Consider the following 20,727-nt stretch of genomic DNA (forward strand, 5'->3'; position numbering starts at 1 on the left):
CTTATTAAACAGATTGAGTCTGATCAGTAATATTCAACTGCACACCAAGTTAGTTTGCAGTGTTGTCCAAGGATACGTATGAATGTCTTTGACCCTGCAAATGGCACATCCTGGATGATTATGCCTGGACAATGACTTCCTACTCTCATTAGAATTAGAATAGAGCATTACAATGTAAGTCTCATTTGTGGACTGTTTCCACAGTAGACAAAACATTTGATTATTGAGAAAGATTTCCTGTGAAGATAAGGCAAGTGAGTAAAATCTGTTGTTCTAAAAAATGTGTCTTAAAGATAGTTTTCTAAAATATTCTTTATGTTCTGCTCACCATAGTATGACAGCAATGTACACAAAGCTTCAAGTCTGCTCTTTAAATTCATCTCATTTAGCACTAATGCATGTATTTTATAATATCCTGCTCCTTAAAGTGAATGTAGAACATCAAAGGAAGCGCTCAAGCCTTTGAAGTATCATGAGTGGAATCAGTGGAACGTCCTCCCTCACTAGTTCGAAATGCAGGACAAGCTTTTCTGGTAGTTTCACTTTTTTAGTTGAGAAGGACTTTTAACTATACTGCTACTGTAAAGTAACCTACTTCGAACTTTTGTGGCATCTTAACTAACCCTATCATGTTTTAAAGTGGTAGTTCACCCAAAAATGAAAAGTTTGTAATCTTTTACCCAGCTCAAAACCATTATTTTAAAAACCTGTAAAAAAAAAACGCTAGGTAAGGGGGAAAAAAACAACGCTGACACATTTTTCTAAATATCTTCTTTTATACTTTGGAATGAGTTGAATGACATGTAAATGTGAGTAAATTATGACAGATTTTTTTTTTATTTATTTTGGGTAAGCTACTCCTTTAAAAATCAATGTATATGTCTGAATTAGACTTTTCTGACAGCCTTAAAATATTAGTATAGACACTGAATTAAAGGAATAGTTCACCTGAAGATTAAACTGTTGTCATCATTTACTCACATGTGGAAAATAGCTGGTCAGAAATTCTCATTGTTTTCCACTGAAGAAAGAAAACAACACTAGAGTAGAGCAACGAGTAAATGATAATAAAATTTATATTGTTGAGTGAACTATTATATTCTAGTTTCTAGTCCTTAATTTGTCAGCAACAACACTTTGAACACAATTGTTTGTACTATGTTGATTGGTCACAGTGTCAAATTGTAGACCAACACAGAAGGGTAATTCACTAAGTGTTCTCTATGAAGTTTTGTATGGGTTTTAGAACAGTGGTTTTAGGATTTTTTTAAATTAGTAAATTAATGTTGGACTATGTAGTTAAAATAGACTTTAACCCCAAAGAGACAATTTCAGCTTTATTTCGTAACAGCTGAAATGTTAGCTACTCTTTATATAAAGAAAAAGAAAAAAAGGCAGCATTATTCTCATTTGAGTTGTGACTATGTTATGATGTAGAGAGTAAGTGTTAACCACTGACATTATTTCAATCATAAATCGAAAACTGCTATTCTAAAAACTTGGCTCAAAAAAGGCTAATTCTCTAGCAGGCTTTTGAATCGCAAACTTTACATCTCTATTATGTGTGAACGCAGAAATGAATGGGTTAACTAAGAAAACAGTACTGAAGGGGTTAACTGTGATTCCTCAGAGGAAAAGGCGGCCTGTGTCTTTAAAGTTTCTGTAGCAACAGCAGGATCGCGGCGCTGCAGATCACTTACTCCTGACGCTCCACAGCTCGAGGGGAGTCGGCTCAAGATCTCTCTGCTTTGATAAGGTCCTTGCGCCTCAGTTGAAACTTTTCCCTGACGGACTTTAGCGAACGGGCACTTTACAGTGACTCGTTGAGAGCATTAGTGGTAGAGGCATCGATAGGGCTTGTAAAAACGAAATATGTGGTTTTCGACCGTTTTGGAGCGATCTGTGTTGTTTTAAAGCGGGAATGTGAGAAATAGTGTTGTATGCATCTGTCGGGACCGTGCGGTCGGCTGCGCTCTTTGATGTCCGCTCTTAAACCCTGAGCTCAGTCCACACTGGAATAAGAGAACAGAGCACATTCAAACACACTATACAGGGATCTAGTGTGCTCTTCGCGGGAGGAAGTTTACGTTTAAAACCTAAAATCTGCTTTTGACAACAAACAACATCAGAGGACAGGAGGACTGCGTACAATTGGATATATTGTGGAATATATTTGTTCTGTTGTTGGAAAACTGGGACTTTGGGGACTGAACTCATGGATGGATGGTGAGTTAGAGCAGAGTGTGTGTGTGTGTGTGTGTGTGTGTGTGTGTGTGTGTGTGTGTGTGTGTGTGTGTGTGTGTGTGTGTGTGTGTGTGTGTGTGTGTGTTCTCCCAGCGCTGGCCCCATGCTATTGCTTTGATGTGCTGTTTACCGACTTTGAAGTCATGTGTCGCTGTAAAATGCAGTATATCTGATAGACGTTACATACGCGTGTTTTCGGTTTGGGTTTTTTATTTTATTTTTATTTTGTTGTTGTTGTTGTGTTGTTTTGAGGTTAGATTGGCTATGCTTAAAGAATATTCATGATAGTATTACGGGACTTCAACCCCCTGTGATCTCATACTTCTGTTTTTCTTGAGGGGTTTGAAGTTGAATGCAGCATGTTTTGTCTTATTTCTAATAGATTGGATTCGATCAATCTTTATATCCGTAAGGGACGACTTTAAGCGGTTGATTAATCTTTCAAAACTATCTTAATGGGCATTTGAGACTTCTGTAGCGTGTTTCGATGCCGTTGTATCTTTTATGATAGATTTGAGATCATTTATGTCATCAGAAGCGCAGTTTTTTTTTACTATATTATTATTATTTGTATTATTACAAATGTAAATGAAGTTTTAATGTACGCGAAGCGAATACTTTTTTGTTAAGAGAAGTCAGTGTGAACTATTGATGATATAATGCAAGTCTATATACTGTACAGATATACTGTAAGCAAGCATTCTATTGATTTAAATGGGTTTACATTATTGTGCGTTTCATTGCGATTCGATTTCCTCGTCACAAGTAGAATTTTACGCGACATTTATCTGCATAATTAAACATTTCGATATTCGGTTTTCGCTCAAGTCGCCGTCTTAAAACTCACTTTCAGAGTATTTTGTCTTCTTTTGAAAGTTGGAGTTTAGTTATGACAGATCTTTATTATTATTTACTTACTTATTTAAAAAAAAAAATACAACCAGGAACAGGATGTTTGATAGTTTTAATTTTGTTTTTGAAGATTGTCTTCCGATCAAAATCGCACGTTTAATCGGATAAGCTCAGTTTTCCTTAATGTGAGCTTTTATCCTCGTTTTTTACCTGTCCTCTTCATCGCTACAAGGTGATCAAAATGGGCTTGAATGAGAAATATGTAATGTTGTAAATAACCACAAACGCTGGATTTTATGTGATTAATAATTTAAAAAGTTTTAAATGACTAATATAATGCCTAATTTAAACCAAGTGGCTTCGACTGCATTCGACAAAGCCGATTGTACACAGCCAGCGCGCACAATGTAGAGCTATACGTGTCTGAAGTGACTCTTTTGAAGTTTTTGGGGCGGATCTGGTTTTGATGAGATCAATACTTTGTGTTTCAGAGAGAAGCTCCCCTGCTGATTTAAGAGAGAAAGGAGATTACAGCTGAGCTTCACACTGAAGGCTTTGCTGCAGGAGCTGCAAGAGCCATGAATAGGACACTAACAGATCCTATGGTCAGTAGCTTCAGAGAAGATGACCCACGTCCACCGGTCCCAGGGGAAGAGGGTGAGACAACATGCCACCATCCCAGCAAGCTGGCCATGATGAGACCGAAGGATCCTGTGAAAACCATTATGGCTGATCTTCGCTGTTCCACAGCCAGAAGGGATGACGATGGACTTGGGGAACCTGAGGGCAGTGCGTCCCCGGACTCCCCTCTTGCCCGGTGGACCAAATCTTTGCATTTCCTTCTTGGGGACCAGGACGGTGCGCAACTTTTTCGGGCATATCTTGAACGTGAGAAATGCGAGGACACTTTAGATTTCTGGTTCGCCTGCAATGGTTTCAGGCAAATGGACCTCAAGGATACCAAAACACACAGAGTTGCCAAAGCCATTTACAAGCGGTATATCGAGAACAACAGCGTTGTGGCCAAGCAGCTTAAACCTGCTACTAAGACTTTCATTAGGGATAATATTAAGCGTCAGCAGATTGACTCTGCAATGTTTGATCAGGCTCAAATGGAGATCCAGACGGCTATGGAGGAGAACGCCTATCAGATGTTCTTGACCTCAGACATATACCTGGAGTATGTCAGAACTGGGTGTGAGAACCCAAGTCATGTGAATCCCAATGGACTAGGAAGTCTAAAGCTGGTGTGCGGATACTTGCCGACTCTAAATGAAGAGGAAGAATGGAGTTGTAATGACTTTAAAGCCAAAGCTTTGGCCACTGTAGTCGGACTGTCTGCCAAAGCGTTACGGTCACCTCCATCCCTTCGCACAGTGGAAGCATTGGAGAAAGGCTACAGGTGAGATATCCCAAAAAATCTTTTTCACTTGAATACTGTATGCTATGAAAATCCTTCATGGCTTTGTACTGCTTTATGTGTCACGCACCCTATAGTGTGTAGCGTAGTGATTACAGGTTTAGTGTGGTAGCCAGAAAGTTGTAGTTTGAAACAAAGATTGATTGATGTGTAGGCTATCACTGTTTGTGTCCTTGAGCAAGACACTGAATCTTAGGGATTAATTCTCCGTGTGTGTGTGCGTGAAGTAAGTAATTTTGCATAAATTCATAAGAGGAATGTCAAATTAATAAATGAGTAATGTGTTTTTCAAGTGTATTATTACTAAGTTTCATGTAGCTATCGCACTTGAGCTCTTGCATTAAACATGAGAGGCCCTTTCTTGCGAGTTTGGGGCCGTTTGCTCCCACCTGGCTTGCATTACGCAGAGAGAGAGAGAGAGAAGGGGGAAAAAACATCAATAGAGCAGCTCTTCCTTTCATGTAAATATTGTCTAGCACCAGGCCCTCTGCTGGCTCCACACAGTTTCCTCTGCTTTGAAATTCTTCCGCCGTTAGAGGATCATCTTCAAGGATCAAGGCTAGTTCACAATGCAAAATTGGTTTCAGCCGTCAAACGGATAAAACAAGTGGCACACATCAAAAATATTACTGATTCAAAAACTTTTCCTTTGCTGTTAACAAAACAAAGTACTTCATCAAATTGCTCACAAGATTTTGCTTATGTTGATTTAAGTAGTCTTCGTTTAGACCAGCTCTGTTACTGTACTTTGTCAGGTTTGACACCTTTAGATGTCTTGACGAGCCGCTGGTTTAGTTGTTAAAAAAAAAAAAAAAGTTGGGTTTAAACAAAACACCAGGGGAAATCTGGTTTGATGAATTGCTAGCCGTCACACAACTTGAGGTTGTAAATGAGGTGACCCATCAAGGTGTGGTGCCAGACAAATGTTTATCTGTTTCAAAGACGGCCTGTTGGGAGGGTGATCTTGAAGAAGGTGACAGAACGTTTCATCTCTGCTTATCTTTGTCTGGTTGTTTATGTAGGAGATGATTAAGAAGCAGAAGAGAGTAAGCAAAGTCTCTTTTTTGATGTTATTCCCTGATTTCTTTTTGAAGAATGCTCCTTGAGCAGTCTGTTTTCCCTCTCTCTTGGGGCACTTTTTTGTTCATCTGAAGCATGTGGAACTTATTTCTCTCCCTTTCTGTGTTTCTGAATCGAGTTATTCACAAAACAACACACAGCAGCGGTTCCTCTGTGAGTCACAGAGACCGTGGCCTTCATCTCCTCCGTTTCTTATTTACCACCGTTCTCCTCTGATTTCAACTGCCTCTCTTCGCACTTTTATCTAGGAAAAAACCCAGATGGATGGAGAATAAGCACACTTTTTGAGTGAGCGGAAAAGAAGGACAGAGGGGGGCGAGGCACCTCATGAAAGAAAGCATGAATGAGGGGGTGAGCGAGGGAAGAATGTGAACCCAGCTGTGCTAAATACCTGACTCTGAGCGAGAGCTTCCAAAGGTCAGGTTTGAGTTGGGGCCGTAGGCTATAGTCCTGCTGGGTCTCCCCTCACAGCGCTGCTGGCAGTAGGCATTCTCATAAAGAGGAGCCCCCCCCATTCTCTTCTTTCTTTCCGCTCTCTCATGTTCTCTCTCTCTCTCTCTCTCTCTCTCTCTCTCTCTCTCTCTCTCCCTTTCGGCCCGGCTCAGGTTCTCTACCTCCTCCTCCTCTTCCAGTGGAGCAGGAATGTGTCACAGCAGGAGAGAGGGGTATGGAGAGCGAGAGAGAGATCGGAGGGAGGGGTGGCCTGGGTGGGTATGTGGAGGAGGTGCCCTTAGCAGAGGAAAGAGCACAAGAGAAGGAATGACATGAAACGGGAAAGTTTGGAAGGGGGAGGTAAAGTGAGGAAAGGGGTGCCTGGCCCAGACAAAAGGCCCCAGATATGCTCCACTGAGGGGAAGTGGCATTGGTAATTCACACAGATGTGCTGCTCACTTAACTTTACCCCGATCAGCCCTCACCGGGCTGCCGCGGGGGGGAGGTGGGGCAAGGGAGATGAAAGGGAAGAGTAGAGAAAAGACAAACTGAGCTCGAGTTCCTCCCCCAGCCATGAAGGAAAAAAGACTAGTAAAAATAGCTGGACCCTTTTCACAAACATAAGGGAAGCCATGTTAGAAGCATTTTGCATTTGCAATGTGATATTTTCCCTCTTTTGCTCTCAAAATTTGGATGTTATCGTAACATTTATTTATTTATTTATTTCACTGAAGCTTTAATCCATTTCGTTAAGGCCAGATTCATAGTCTAGGCAAGTACACATGTGCGGTCTCGTTGTTCATACTTGACATGTTTTCTCACATTAATGTGGTGGTAACAAACCTCAATAGTCAAGATGGCAAACAAGTTACCTTTAGATGTTGTCCTGTAAACTGAAGGCATCAACTGATGGCAAAACTTAGTCAAGTTTACAAAGTTCCTTTTTAACTGTTGCTCTGCTGTGGCAGTAGTTTACCTGAGCGATTTACGCAATTGCATGCTGCAGTTCTGATATGGCAAAGCTTAGAATGCAGCAGAAGACATTTCGAAAAGTGATACACATTTAGGCCTAGCAGATTCAGCCCCCTTTGAGTAACCTAGTTACAAGTGCCTCAATTGTGGGTTCATGAATCAACCAATCAACCTTACAGTTAATAGCCTTGCAATTTAACCACTGTACCACGCTTTCAATTAAAACTAAAATTGTTTGTTATTCCTATAGGTCCTATAGACGCAGCGAGCCTGGAAACCCCTATCGTGTTGCGTCCGGTTATAGTTTTGTCCCTGCCACCAGTGCCAATGACAGCGAGGTCTCCAGCGATGCCCTGACAGATGACTCGATGTCCATGACGGACAGTAGTGTGTAAGTGTCTTTCTGGAACCCTCTATATTTCTGTATTTTTTTGTTTCTTAACATAGTAAACTGCCTCCCTAGGTGGCACTGTTGGGCATCATAGGCAAATCGGATGATGATGCCTAAAAATGATATCTTGAAAAATGTATAGTTCAGTCTATCTCTGCACTGTGGTCAAAGACTAACATCTTTATCTGGCTGTTAGCAGACATTGGGTTTAATTATGTAGTCATTTGTGGCTGGTAATGAGATGGTACAGATTGCAGGTAATAGATTTTCTTTTAAATGCGTTTGAGATGTTTTTAATGCATTGCTGGAGTCTTGAGGGCATGAGTTATGAGAAAGGAGTGGACCCAAGAGAAGAGCCCTCAGATAATGTGCTTCCTCTAGGCACTAATTGAAGCTAATGTTTGCAAATTCCTCAAAAGGAAATGACACTGACCAGTTTGTCCTCCTCTTTGATCTTTGATCTTCTATGGCTCTCTTTTTAGACATTGCACAACTTATTCACCGAAGACACAGTCATTATTTATTGGTTTCCCCATTGTCCCCGGAAAAAGGGGGTGAGGGTTAACTCGCCGTGTGGACTATAAGACACTCAGTGAGGTGCTTTGGCAGTAAATTAAAGGAATCTCGACTCACATGGAGGTTTGGTATGTGCCCGTCGTGGCTCAAACGAGGCGGATCTGGTGTCAGTTAGGCCTTTGAGAGGTTAGCCATTTCTGGAGCACAAGAGCAGGTCACCTGGGATTAGGGTGTTTGGGACCCCATCCCCCAGACACTCATGTACACCACCCATTCAACCCCACCTCTGCCTGAAAGCAGCCCTCCCCCCTCTGTGTTTGCGGCAGAGGCAATTGTGCAAGTGCATAGCTAAGTGCAGAGAGTGAGAAATAAAGTGCATGCTGGATGAAAGGCTTAACTGAATCGCTTTCAGCCCATTGTTAGGCCCCGGGAGGTTAGAGGGATAAGAGGGTGGCTGGCTGCTTTTGAAAATTACTTGCACAAGTGAATAGGAGATTCCCATAAAGCACAGCCAGCCTGTGACAACCCAAAGCTCCAAACACAGCGAGTGAATATGGACAGTGGGCTGATTGAACCAAAGATTAATATTTTGATAGGTGCAACCATGCGGCACTTTTTTTTTTTTTTTTTTAACAAAATGTGCAACAGCTTCTTGAGTGACCTGTAAAGTATTTAATAGTTGAAACCATTAAATTAGCGTTTGAAACAAAATCTAATTAAACAGGGGAAAAAATAATTATCTACTTGCTCCTATCCAGTGATCTCACACATATTTAGCCATTGCATTTCTTATTCTATATTTTGTTTGTATTTGCGCCACTTTGAAGTAGCATACGCAATGGGAAAACCAGCCTCTGTGTTCTTTATTTGTAGACTGATTTGATTGGAATAGCTGCATTTTTATTTGAGTTAAAAGGCACGGTGCTAAATCAGAATCTGAATTCCAGATAAAGGGAGGGAGTGAGGGAGGGGAGGAGAAGTGGGGGAAATTTTGCTTATATCTTATTTATGGATTTACTTGGACGCTAGGGAATGCCGCCGCTGCGCCGACTTCAAACATTACCTTATCTTACAAACCAGCCTTTTGATGTGCGCAAGATCAGAGGCTGACTGCCGAGCGCTTGCCAAATGAAGATTGGAGCGACGGCTTTATGCGCATGACTGTGAGCTTTCAAAGACGTGCTGGAAACTGCATTTGGGCTAGGTCATACACTTCAGAGTCAGAACAGAGCAAAGGAAACTGGCCTGGCTTAAAAAAAAAAGCTGAGCGGAGGATGAGAAAGATGTCTGGCTTTAGAGGCAAGAAAGAGTGAGATTGAAGAGGTGGAGGTTTAAGAACACTCTGCCATGGATTAGATGGATTAGGTGTGTTTATAGAAACACAAGCCATCCTTCATTGTAACTGGTAACATCATATAGATGTCATAATGGCGGTGACGCTTGATTGTGCGTTGGCATTAGTGGCAGCATTTGCGCTGCTGCCCTTTGGGTTCGAGCGAGCCCCACAGCGTCTGTGCTGGGCAGGAGAGCAGAGAAAGATCTTGCTGTTACCAGCACTCTGGAATGCTCACGGCTAACATGGAGGAAGATGAAGAACTTTGGGTTTTGGATGATATTGAAAGGAAAGTCATGGGGCTTGCGGTTTTAGTTTGCACAGGGTGAGAGTGCATCGTTTTCTGGGCCATTATTTCAACATCACACTAAGTGTAGATCTGTATGACTATAGGATTTGAGTTTCTACGGATGCTGAGGATGTGTGTGTCTGTCTATCGTGTATTAATTTGGGCAGTAAATAACCTTTATTGTTCTCTGTGTGTCCTGACAGAGATGCCATCCCTCCTTACAAGCTGGGGAGTAAAAAACAGTTACAACGAGAGATGCAGCGCAACATGAGGATGAACGGCCAAGTGTCACTACCTCCGTTCCCTGTGAGTGTCCTCGCCATTCTTCTGAATTACATACAAACAACTCCAACATCGCCCCCAATTAAAAAGCATTACCCACTCACGACTGTGGACTGTTCATGTTGTTGTGCTCTTTCTGGGATAATGACACTTAATAAAGTGCCACACCACGCTAAATGAGTCTGTTTTATCCCGGGGCACCAAAATCAACTGTCTCTCTCTGGAGTGCTTTGATCAGCAGATGAATGGGGGTGACTTCAAGGGAAGTGACAACTTCCAACCGAGCTGCACCCTTTTTATTCCTCCAGCACCACCATCCATCCCCCTCTCTCTTGTTTCCTCTCTGCCTCCCTCAAAGTAGAAAAAGAGAGATGGTTGGTTAGTGTTTGGAGAGAGAGTTTGGAAAGACAACTTGTTAAGCAAGTCCAACATGCCTATATCCACCCACCTTATGCACTCTTATCCTTTCTTACTCTCCTTTGTGTTCCTTTTTTCCTCATCCTGTCACTGAATGTATGAGAGAGGACAAGAGCACAAACAATTTTAAATTCAGCTTTGGAAAGACTTTCCATTTTCTGTGTCTTCTCTATCTCCTTGCCTCCCGCCCTCTCTCCTTTTTTTCTAGCTTGTAATATTTCCCTTCTGATTTGGCAATGACTGGCTGCCTCTCCCATGATGCTACTTTTAGGCAGCAGGGGCCTGGAGCTGCTGCAAGTCTCACCAGCAGCTCGTCTTGCTTTCTTCTCTCTTTCGTCTCTCCCTTCATCGTCTTCACAAAGAGATGGAAAGAGGAAGCCAAATCAAGAAAGGCAGGGCACAAAATAATAATAAAAATAATAAGAAAGCGATAGAAAATCCTTGTGTGAGACGCACACATGGGGAAGGAGGATAATGTGGCTACTGTAGCTCAAAGGTGCCTGCTGTTGTTGGGGGGGAATAAATTACCTCTGTGCTTCTGATCTCTCACCGCTTGACTCCTCTAGTGGCGGCACACATCTCGCCATCTTACTTTCTCTTCTTTTAATCCCCCTCTCTTTCCTTTTTTCCTTTGCCTCCCTCCTTTTTCCCCCTGTCGATATGTGACTTTTATTGCTAGATGTAAAGCCAGTGTCCCTGCCGCCCCTGGTGAGCGTTTGATATTTGACGAGGGCTCTTTGAAGCTGCCTGACTTCACAGGCCAGGCTGATGGCTTGGTTGCACTACAGAGGGAACAAGCCGAGGCTCCTTAGAGCGTGACCAACTGCTCATGCCGGCAGCGGCCCATGCCAGTGGTGTGGGGCATGTGTTTGTGTGTGTGCGCACGCGTTGGATGGGCAGTAGACTTATGCAGGAAGGGCAGCTGTAGAAATCAACCCCTCCTGTCCTGTCTGGTCTTCTTGCTAATCTGTATCTCTCTTTGGTTGTGCAGAGGACACGGCGGCCACCTAAGGAGATGACTCCCGTGGAGCCAGCGGCCTTTGCGGCACAGCTGATAGCCAGACTGGAGAGTCTGAAGCGGGAACAGGAAACCATGAGCTCCCTGGAGGAGAGACTTCAACAGATTCAGGAGGTTGGTGTTGCTGGAAGCCTCTGAAAATGTTGTCAGTGTGTCAGATCGAACATTTTATAAGTAAATTCCTCCATTAAAGAATTCACAGAAACATACATTTATATGCATAACATTCGCAGAATATTTTCGGCAAATAGGCTGTTTGCAAGAATTTCTTTTTAACATTGCATTCCTGTGTGTGTTTTAGGAGGAGGAGAGGGACGAATCCGAGGTGTCTGGAAGCAGTGCATCCCACTCTCTGCCTTTGCTCCCTCCTGGCTCTTGTGAGGAGGACCCCCAGGCCATCCTGGATGAGCACCTTTCCCGAGTTCTCAAGACCCCTGGCTGTCAGTCTCCAAGAATGCTGCGGCATTCCCCGCGCTCCCGCTCTCCTGAACAGCGCCCCCTGCATCGGGGTGGTCCCGGCACCAGGTCGCAGTCTGGCTCTGTGAACGGATACATGCCGACAAAGACCTTCATCTCCAGACAGTCGACCAAGCACATCCATCACCACTACATCCATCACCATGCTGGGACCAAAAGCAAGGAGCAGATCGAGGCGGAGGCGACCCAGCGGGTGCAGTGCCTGTGCCATGGAGCTTCAGAATGCTGCTCCGCCCCCTACAGCCGCAGCCGGAGTCTGGGCCGAGACCAGTGTGGTAGTCCTGCAGAAGTGGCCTCTGGGTAAACTCACATTTTTGTTGTTCTTCTTCTCCAAATTGAATCGCATTTTTGAGGGCCTAAACATGCTCCAAAACTCATGAAACCCTGCACCCGAACATTTACATCTGATATGGGTTTCAGAAGTGGGTGTGGCAAAATGGCTCAATAGCGCCACCTTTACACATTCAATTGAGTGCACCTCATGCTACATTTTAAGAACATGTATGAAAATCGGTATGCACGTAACACACCATTACTTTCAAAAAAGTCTCTTGGTAGAGACGTTAAATTGCGACGATCTTAAGTTTTTCGTCAAAGGGCTTATCCCTGGCGGCCTGACGAAGTTTGATGTTTCGCCATGAAACAGGAAGTTGCTGTAACTCAGGCAAGCAATGTCCAATCTGCCCCAAACTTCACATGTTTGATAGGTGTTCTGTGCTGAACAAATATGCATGCCCATATTCAGTTATAGTCATAGCGCCACCTCCTGGCAACAGGAAGTGTCATAGTTAACACTGTTGTGGACTCCTTAATAAGTGTCAACAAGTGTTAAATAGACTGGCAACATGCTAGCAACACTTAGCTAAGTGTAATCTATTAACACACTATTAATGTAGTGAAACAGGAAGTTGCTGTAACTCAGGCATGCAGTGTCCAATCTGCCCGAAACTTAACATGTTTGATAAGACTCCTGGTCTGAAGACATCCACATGCCAACATTTAGTTACAGTCATAGCGCCACCAGGTGGCAGTAGGAAGTTTGGCACATATAAATGACTTTGACATATTCCTCCTAAATTTATCACTTTAAATTCATATTGCCCACCGTTCGCTGTTTTCCTAAAGCCACTGGGTGGCAGTTTGCCTGGGTTCGAAGGCCCTTTCATCGCTGCTTGCAGCTTTAATTTCTCATTGCTTTTTAATTGTTACATCCTGGAGTTTTTTTCAGCTTCAATTTTTATTCCTTTTCCTGCTGCTAGGCATCCCAGCTCTTTATCTAAGCGTCTGTGTAAATCTGGAGAGGACGTCAACACGGAAGGGTTGGAGAGCAGTCTCCTCCAGCTGCCAGCTGACAGTACAGACCGCTCTCAAAACGTATGGCAGTGGATCCTGGAGAGCGACCGACAGACCAAGCACAAGCCCCACAGGTCTGTCTCACAACTCTGTGGTCATGTCTACATATTAATCTTGGAAAATTCTTGTGCAAGCGCATTTGCACACCAGTTGTCTTTTTGTTACTGAATTGCACAACCGTTTTAAAGACTGAGGCTTCCCAACACCTCGATTCCTGTGAGCTTTTGTTCTTACATTGTACTTACATATTCAAACTTTCTGTTCTTGCAGCACTCAAAATGTAAAGAAGTCGCACTGTTTGGATCCCACACGCACACACACCTGGGGAGGTGGCGGAAGCAGTGGGCATCTCCGTGCCCACCAGCCTGCACACCCCTTCGTTCAGGACCCCGCCATGCCTCCTCTACCACCACCCAACACCCTAGCGCAGCTGGAAGAGGCCTGCAGACGCCTTGAAGAAGTTTCCAAACCCTCTAAACAGAGGTACGAGCTCCAGACTTTAAGATCCTGTATGTCAGTCCTTGCTAAAAACTCTTGATTGATTCTTGTATTGACGTATGGGTTCTACTTCACAGGCATTCAACATCAAGCCTTCAGAGAGACAAAAGTCACCCAGTGCCTGTGCAGAATGGCAGTTCAGCGCTTCAAACTGATGAGTATGTATCTCTCCTAATAGTTATCACACTTTAATTCATTTTCATTGATGAATGGCACATGTATGCAATGCTTTGCAGCCATTAGTCTTTCTTTTCCTTCAGAAACTCCTGGTTGGTCTCTTTTTTGGTTTCTGGCCATAGCCAGTGTTTGAAGTGTGGAGCATTGGCCACCTGATGGCAAAACTCTTTTTCATTTTTAATTGGCTGACCTTCAGTCCTGGTCTAATGCTAGGGGGTTTTCTGAAGTAGCACTACAAAGTGAAGAAAGGGCCAGGGGATAATCTTGACCATTTTTCTTTTCACTCATCTCTGACAGCATTTGTGAAACATAAAGCACAGCATTTGAGCCAACTACTGACTCTGACACTGTTCTGTTTTTTTGTGCACCTTGGGTACTTAACCTAGATATATATATTAACCTGCATGGGCCTCAAATATAGACCCTAGGCCGGCCCTGGCCCGAGATGCTCTGACCCTATTCTGGCCCTTGTCCGACAGCTCTTCAGAATTCTTGGCCCGAGTCCGACCGGAGGCCGTCTTTTTTTTTCCTTCTCCCAAAACAGCTTACTACTGTTTCAGCTATTAAAATAGTTCAGTTTTTTATGTAATGGTGAAGTGATTATATTTTGTTTAGTTTTTTTTTTTTTTTTTTTTTTTTTTAAGTTAATGTAGAAAAATGTTTGGAGCATTTTTTTTGTTCGTTAAATGTAAGTTTTAGTTTTTTAAAATAATGATCAAGCAGCCAGCCCCAGACAATAAGTTGATCATAGTCTATGTTTGATAAATTTAGCCTTCTCAAATAATCACGACTTGCCCAAAATAAAATCTATAGATATAAAACAGTTCAAGCATATCACAATGTTAGTTTAAATGTTAAATTATAAAGTATTTTTTAAAACTGTACTTTTACTTGTACTTAAATACAAATTAAGCAAAATAATCTGCTTCATTAATTTTAAATCATAGTTTGTTATGGAGTACGCACCCCAATTTGAATTGATATTCAAACTTTTGACGGCACTTCAGTAGCCAATATAGATACCCGATCATAAACGGACCAATAACAGCCCTGATATCTGAACTGGGAAAAGCCACCGCTGCAGCAGGTTTGAAGAGCTGACCAGAAAGTGAGGGAGCTTAGCATAATTTATGGACTTTTTGCATAGGCAATGTAAATTATTTATAATATAATCAATACAAAAATATTTAATACAGTAACCTGTGTGCTCTGTGCGTTTTTGGGCACAATAAATGAAGCTAAATGAGCCAGAGTCTGACCCAAGCCCGATCTGTAAAAAAAAAAAAAAAATTGTCCCGAGCCCGGCCCGATTGGACACAGCGTGACCCGACGGGCTTGCAGACCTCTAACTAGTCATTGACTAATATTTAGAATTACCATAATCTTAAAGTTTGAAGATTTGCTCTTAGATTTCTTATCATTAATCCTACGCATGAGCTATTATCATAACATTGATGGTTGTTTAAGGAATCAACACAAATAATGTCCATGCATGCTTCCACAAAATCGAATCCTGATGGATAAAAACCAGTCCCACCCTAAATATTTCCTGTTGTGTTACAATGTTCACACAATTTCAATGTGTCGTGCATGCCATCTAGTGTGGTCTTTAAGACCTAGCTAATATTATGCTCTGCTGTGAGGATATTTACGTTTGTGCTCGTGTGTTTGTGTCTTTCCAGACCAAAAGATCTCAAGAAAGTGTCAGGTTGCCACAGTAGTTTGGGCTCCGAGACAGTGGTCACATACTTCTTTTGTGGTGAGGAAATCCCATACCGCCGGATGATGAAAACACACAGCCTCACACTTGGACACTTCAAGGAGCAACTGAGGAAAAAAGGCAACTACAGGTATACCTTCAATCCTGACTGGAGAATTGCTGTTTAATAGTTGATATTAAGGCTGCTGAAGACTTGTATATAATAGTTTTGCAATTAGCTAATTTAAAAAAAAATCCCTGCTAGGTATTTATTGACTTGTTGGTTTGTTGGTTTGTTCAAGACGGCGATGTTTACTATAAGTAATTTACATTAGCAGCAAGTATGGAGTTAAGACGACAGGAAAGAGAGAGGGGTGGGTGCACTGAGAAAGAATGAGGGAATTTTAACTGTAGCCGTTTGGTCACATCTGGTATTGATTTCATCGTAAGGCACATTTAATAAGCAGCTCTTTGAAGCCCAGGCCTTTCATTTGATGCACAAAGACTTGCACACATTTTTCAACAATTGTATCAAGCTACGTTGCTCTCATACATTTGTGTGTGTGTGTTTACATAAGACTATCAGTTTTTTATTGATTATTTCTCATTTATATCAAAGCCTCTCTTTGTGTTGGCCTTTTTATTTGAATGAGGCACTGTCAGATGGCTGCCAGTGGTTTTCCTTGTGCATGTTGACTCCATAAAAGCCCATTAAAAGCACACCAGTAACTTTTACTGGTAACTACACTGGTCATAGCTTTTAGCTGCCCCCTGACCAAAATCTGTAATGCTCCATGTGATTGCATTGTTGTCCATATAGATGACTTGTTTTGACAAATAGCTTGTTCTCTGGGGTCTGTATTCTACATGAATATTGTCAAAAGCTCCCCATGTTAAACAGCGCTCTCTCAATATGCACATTTTCAAGGAAAAGAGAATTCAAAGCTGATGGTTTTAATCGCAGAAAATGTGTGTAGTTGGGTCATTTCAACATGGCAGAAATTCAACAAAGAACAGTACTGCCAGAGTTGCCAGACGATATTGGTGCCAGATGTTGCGAAGAGAAAATCTTGCCATATAAAACATGTTCCAATGGAAAGACTTCTTTCTCTTTTTCTTTCTTCTTCTCCCTCTCTCTCTTTTTTTTTGAACAAATAAGAGCCATGCTTCTCTTTTGAAGGTTTTGCGGAGGAGGATATAGCTTATTCTCCAGAAATAAGGATGTAATTATGTGCCATGTAGCAGTATCCTAGTTTGTCCCTCATTTATGAAGTTGGGTTTGGGCAGTGGGAGAACAATGGATTGTTTCCGACATATTGAAAGAAGAAAAGCAACTTTGTTCTTGTCAGTTGTTGTTTTGAGTCATGGTTATTCCTGTGTGTGTTTTATGTGCACTGTTTCTATGACTTGGTGGTGTTTGCTTGTAAAAACCTAGCATGCACCGCAGTGCAAGTTAGTAAGAGGGGGCATTTTCCATTACAAAGCCAATTACTGAGGCAGACCTCACCACTCCCTCCCCTCCCACTGTGTTCTCTTCCTTCTGGAGGAGGTGGAGATCATTAGTGCATCAGAGGTGGAAGAAAAAAGACAAGTCGAATGATAGAAATGAGACAAAGAGGTCATCCGTCAAGGTCAAAGACTAGATTAAGGCCAGACTCATCCTGTCGCAATGTGGTAAAGAAAAAAGCTAGAGTAGACTCTACGGCACCCTAAAATGTCAACCCTTGTGAAAGATCCCCATCATTTGCTCAAAAGCTCCCAATTAGACACCAGAGGCCTGATGGTAGATGAGTGGTAGTGTTTAACAGACCCTCTAATTTAGGCTAAAGCATCTATTTTTTCCCCCATATAGTGGAGTGCAACAGAGTATAGCACTAGTGTCTGATATGTATATTTAAAGTTGACACGAAATGGTGTTTGAAACATTTTACTTCTGTAATGTGATGTATTTCCCATTGAAATGGGACATTAAAATTGTTTGGGTGTGTCTCTGTGTGACACATCCATGGGGTCTTTAAGCTTTTCATAGGCTTGGTAAACAACATTATTTTCTGGAATGAAAAAATAACATTTTACCTGTAGATTACCTGTATTCATTTATGACAGTTTGTTGATCGTATGTGTTCTCTGTTCTAGGTACTACTTCAAAAAGGCCAGTGATGAGTTTGAGTGTGGTGCTGTGTTTGAGGAGGTCTGGGATGACTGCACAGTTCTGCCCATGTATGAGGGCAAAATCCTTGGCAAAGTGGAGAGAATGGACTAAACGAGCATGAAACCCCACATGTGGACTTAACCGGCACAAACTCAACGAGTGGAAAACGGACGTTTTATGAAGCTAAAAAAGTTTAGACGTTTGGCTTGCCAAGCTATTGAAGGAATACTAGCCAATGAAGTACAGAGGGATCTGAACCAGCAATGCATCATGAGAAATTCCTCCTATTATTAACAACAATAAAAAAGATGTTACCAACAAAGAAGAAGCAAACAACCACTTTTTTTTTTTACTAAATAAAGCAAACAAACACTGGTGTGTTATCATATCATTGACTGCTGACCAGCATTTGTGATAATTGTAGATGTGTATACGTGTGTTGGATGCAAGAACGTGTGCATGTGTATACAGAGGTGCTCATATGTACACAAAGTTATAATATGCTTCTGTCACAAGTTAAAGACTTTATTCCTATTTATTAAACTGTCATTCCCCTTATACCTGTGTTCAGATGTTGGACAAGCTGCTTATTTGGTTGGGAGATTTTCAATGTTATACATGCATGGACGGATGTCTAGAGTCACGTGACCTTAACTCAACAAACTGTACCAGGAATCTTCTCTTCTGGCCAATGAGAATGAACTGTGCTTCAGACCAGCACGCCTTTCCAAACCTCTCTACTGATTGGGTGGATATTTCAACCTTACTTGCCCAGCCAATAGCTGATGTGATGTGTTGCATCTTTAGTGCCTTTGGTTTAAGGTCCAGACATTGCACAGGAACCAATAGCCTTGTCCTGGAACCTGTTCCAAAACTTGTTAAAACACTAAGTAATAGGAAGTCATGCTATTTAAAAAAAAAAACACACAAAAAAGGCCATCTTAATTTCAACACTGTCTGGGAGATCAGAGGATGTGCATGGAAGGGGCTAATGTCCTGTGTAAATGTTGAATGGAAAGACCTGGTGTAGCCTATTTAAAACCGTTGAGCTCCAGGGCAAACTCTCGGAATGCACTTGCAGGAGTGGATGAGAACATGCCATCGCTAGTGTATTATACATTACCTGTGCCTACATGGATACCATGCTGTGTGCTGCCCTGTTTCAGGGTGTGAATATTCCCTTGCTTTTCTGAGGGGTTTATGTTTAAAGTAATTTTATATGCTTTGGATATCTTGTAATCATGACATTACGTTTCAGTGTTTTCCTCCCCCGATTTTGTTTGTGTTTCACTTAAATGTAAATTATGCATTATATAGAGCTTCATTTTAAAGACGACTTGGTACTTTAATTATTGTAATTATGAAGAGATGTAGCCTTTATTAAAAGTTATATTTTTTAAATGAAAGCTAGTATGCTTGTGTGGTTACTGTGCGTTTGTCTGGTTGGAAGTGATTATTGCACCCTCATTTGAGCATTCAAGATGTACATTGGTCAGTCTGTTTTCCCTGGGAATCAAACCCAAAATGAGCTCCACACTGAATGTGTGTCTTGGATATCCATTTAAATAATAATACTAAAATGTTTTGACAATATTTTAGGATACTGTTGACTCACCTTTGTATAACTTTTACCATTCCACACCCCCCCCCCCCCCAAAAAAAGCTTAAGATTACAGATTTAGTTCAGCCTGCTCATTATCTTTACATTATGAGGGCCCTGCTCTACCAGTTGATCTCAGACTTCACTGTATTAGACTGCTCTGAGATCAGTTTTGGGGTGTGCCTTTCATCACTCTCTTATACACGCCATTCTAACAGGAAGTTTGGTAAGGACATGATGAATGATAGCATGAGGATGTCATAAAGAGGCTCCCCGATTGGCTGTTAATCCCATCCATTAAAGTGCAGGCGGGGTTCCTGCCAGTTGGGGGTAACTCTGTGGCTGTTTGTACACCATAGAAGGCTTTGTTCATGGATCATTCCCCCCGTCAGCTCCCTCCAGCCCTGCCCCAGCACCTCCATGCTTAATTAAAATCTCACCCCCTGTAGCTCCTTCCATGAGAACCTAACTCCAAGGTGAAGGCCTTTCCCAGAAAAACCCCTATTGCTTCCACCAATTCATTTCTCAAGCTTCAGACCGGCCCATTAGGAGGGAGGGGGATGCAGGCATCAGGTTGTTTTTGTCGCCATTTTGACAGAGAGCGCAATCTGTTGCCGGAGCTCTATGTGGGAATAGTTTTATCTGGCTGCCTTCATTCAGTATTTCAAGTGTTCGCCAAATAGTGGAGGGAGGAGGTTTTAATGGTGACATGCTTTTCTTGAGTGCCTCTCCACACTTGGACCAGGCCCTGGCCTTTACCTCTGCCCTGGGAGACGTAAGCTTTGCCAGGGCCTGGGCAGCTGGTTTTTCTTGGGGCTAATTGGAGGATTAGAATGCTCCTGGAAGAACCACTGGCCCAGCATGCTCAGAGACAATGCTGCGGCATAATGAAGCACTTCAGATCCCGGTGAGAAATCCCAGCCATATTTGTTCCCATTATCAGCCTTTAATTTGCTCCCTCATAGAAAATTAATAAATGCAGCAGTAATTTGGCCACTAGAGTCCTTTTTGCCTGCGTGCCTGAGCGCGTACAAGCTCAGAGATAGGTTGGAGTGCTAAGTGTTCCTGGCATGTCTTACGCGGATGCATCCACCAAGCGTTTTTTTTTTTTTTTTTTGCGTGGAATGCCAGATACAGCCTGGCAGAGATCAAAGCACGCCTGACCCTTGACTTGTCACTTCCCTTCTCCTAATTGTCCTTCATTCTAGCGAGCTCTATTTTAAAGTTTCCTGTACTTTGATCGTGAAACCATTTAGGAAACTCTTAGCTGTATTTCCCCGAACAGCCACGACCTTCCCACCTAAATACACCCCTTAAACCTTGGTGGAAATCGCAGGTGCCATCTGCCACCGGAGGGAGAGTTTAACGTTGGCTGACTTCAAGTCATTTAGACAATGTCACAATGTTAGATTGATGATATCAGTGCTCTTGTTTCCCATGGCACAAAGCGTAGCACGTGGGAGGCAGCACAGTAACCATATCAGGCAGTGTGTGCCAGGGGCTCGCTCTGAGGAGCGCTAACTGT

General features: G+C 42.4%; 2 protein-coding genes across 2 annotated transcripts in view; both read left to right on the top strand.

The window, feature by feature from the left end:
* Window positions 1-3,655, top strand: part of LOC109078078 (centrosomal protein of 112 kDa-like) — a 160,468-nt gene extending 156,813 nt beyond the window's left edge. Inside the window, exon 28 of the mRNA XM_042720940.1 lies at window positions 3,588-3,655. The gene's annotated coding sequence lies outside the window, so the exon portion shown is untranslated. The remainder of the gene's footprint in view (window positions 1-3,587) is intronic.
* Window positions 3,656-3,657: 2 nt separating this feature from the next.
* Window positions 3,658-17,888, top strand: LOC109046444 (axin-2). The gene is made up of 10 exons (XM_042720943.1): window positions 3,658-4,498; window positions 7,251-7,391; window positions 9,733-9,835; window positions 11,220-11,360; window positions 11,548-12,023; window positions 12,983-13,150; window positions 13,347-13,559; window positions 13,652-13,732; window positions 15,434-15,601; window positions 17,587-17,888. The coding sequence occupies exons 1-10, from the start codon at window positions 3,675-3,677 to the stop codon at window positions 17,711-17,713; spliced, it is 2,442 nt and encodes an 813-aa protein (XP_042576877.1). The 5' UTR covers window positions 3,658-3,674; the 3' UTR covers window positions 17,714-17,888.
* Window positions 17,889-20,727: the final 2,839 nt, after the last annotated feature.

Source organism: Cyprinus carpio, chromosome B3 (assembly GCF_018340385.1).
Source record: "Cyprinus carpio isolate SPL01 chromosome B3, ASM1834038v1, whole genome shotgun sequence".
Classification (NCBI taxonomy): domain Eukaryota; kingdom Metazoa; phylum Chordata; class Actinopteri; order Cypriniformes; family Cyprinidae; genus Cyprinus; species Cyprinus carpio.

Excerpts from the sequence above, each read along its gene's own strand:
- LOC109046444 (XM_042720943.1), top strand. The coding sequence starts at position 3,675 with ATGAATAGGACACTAACAGATCCTATGGTCAGTAGCTTCAGAGAAGAT. Across the intron at positions 12,024-12,982 it reads CCTGCAGAAGTGGCCTCTGG|GCATCCCAGCTCTTTATCTA; the intron begins GTAAACTCACAT and ends TCCTGCTGCTAG. Across the intron at positions 13,560-13,651 it reads TCCAAACCCTCTAAACAGAG|GCATTCAACATCAAGCCTTC; the intron begins GTACGAGCTCCA and ends TCTACTTCACAG.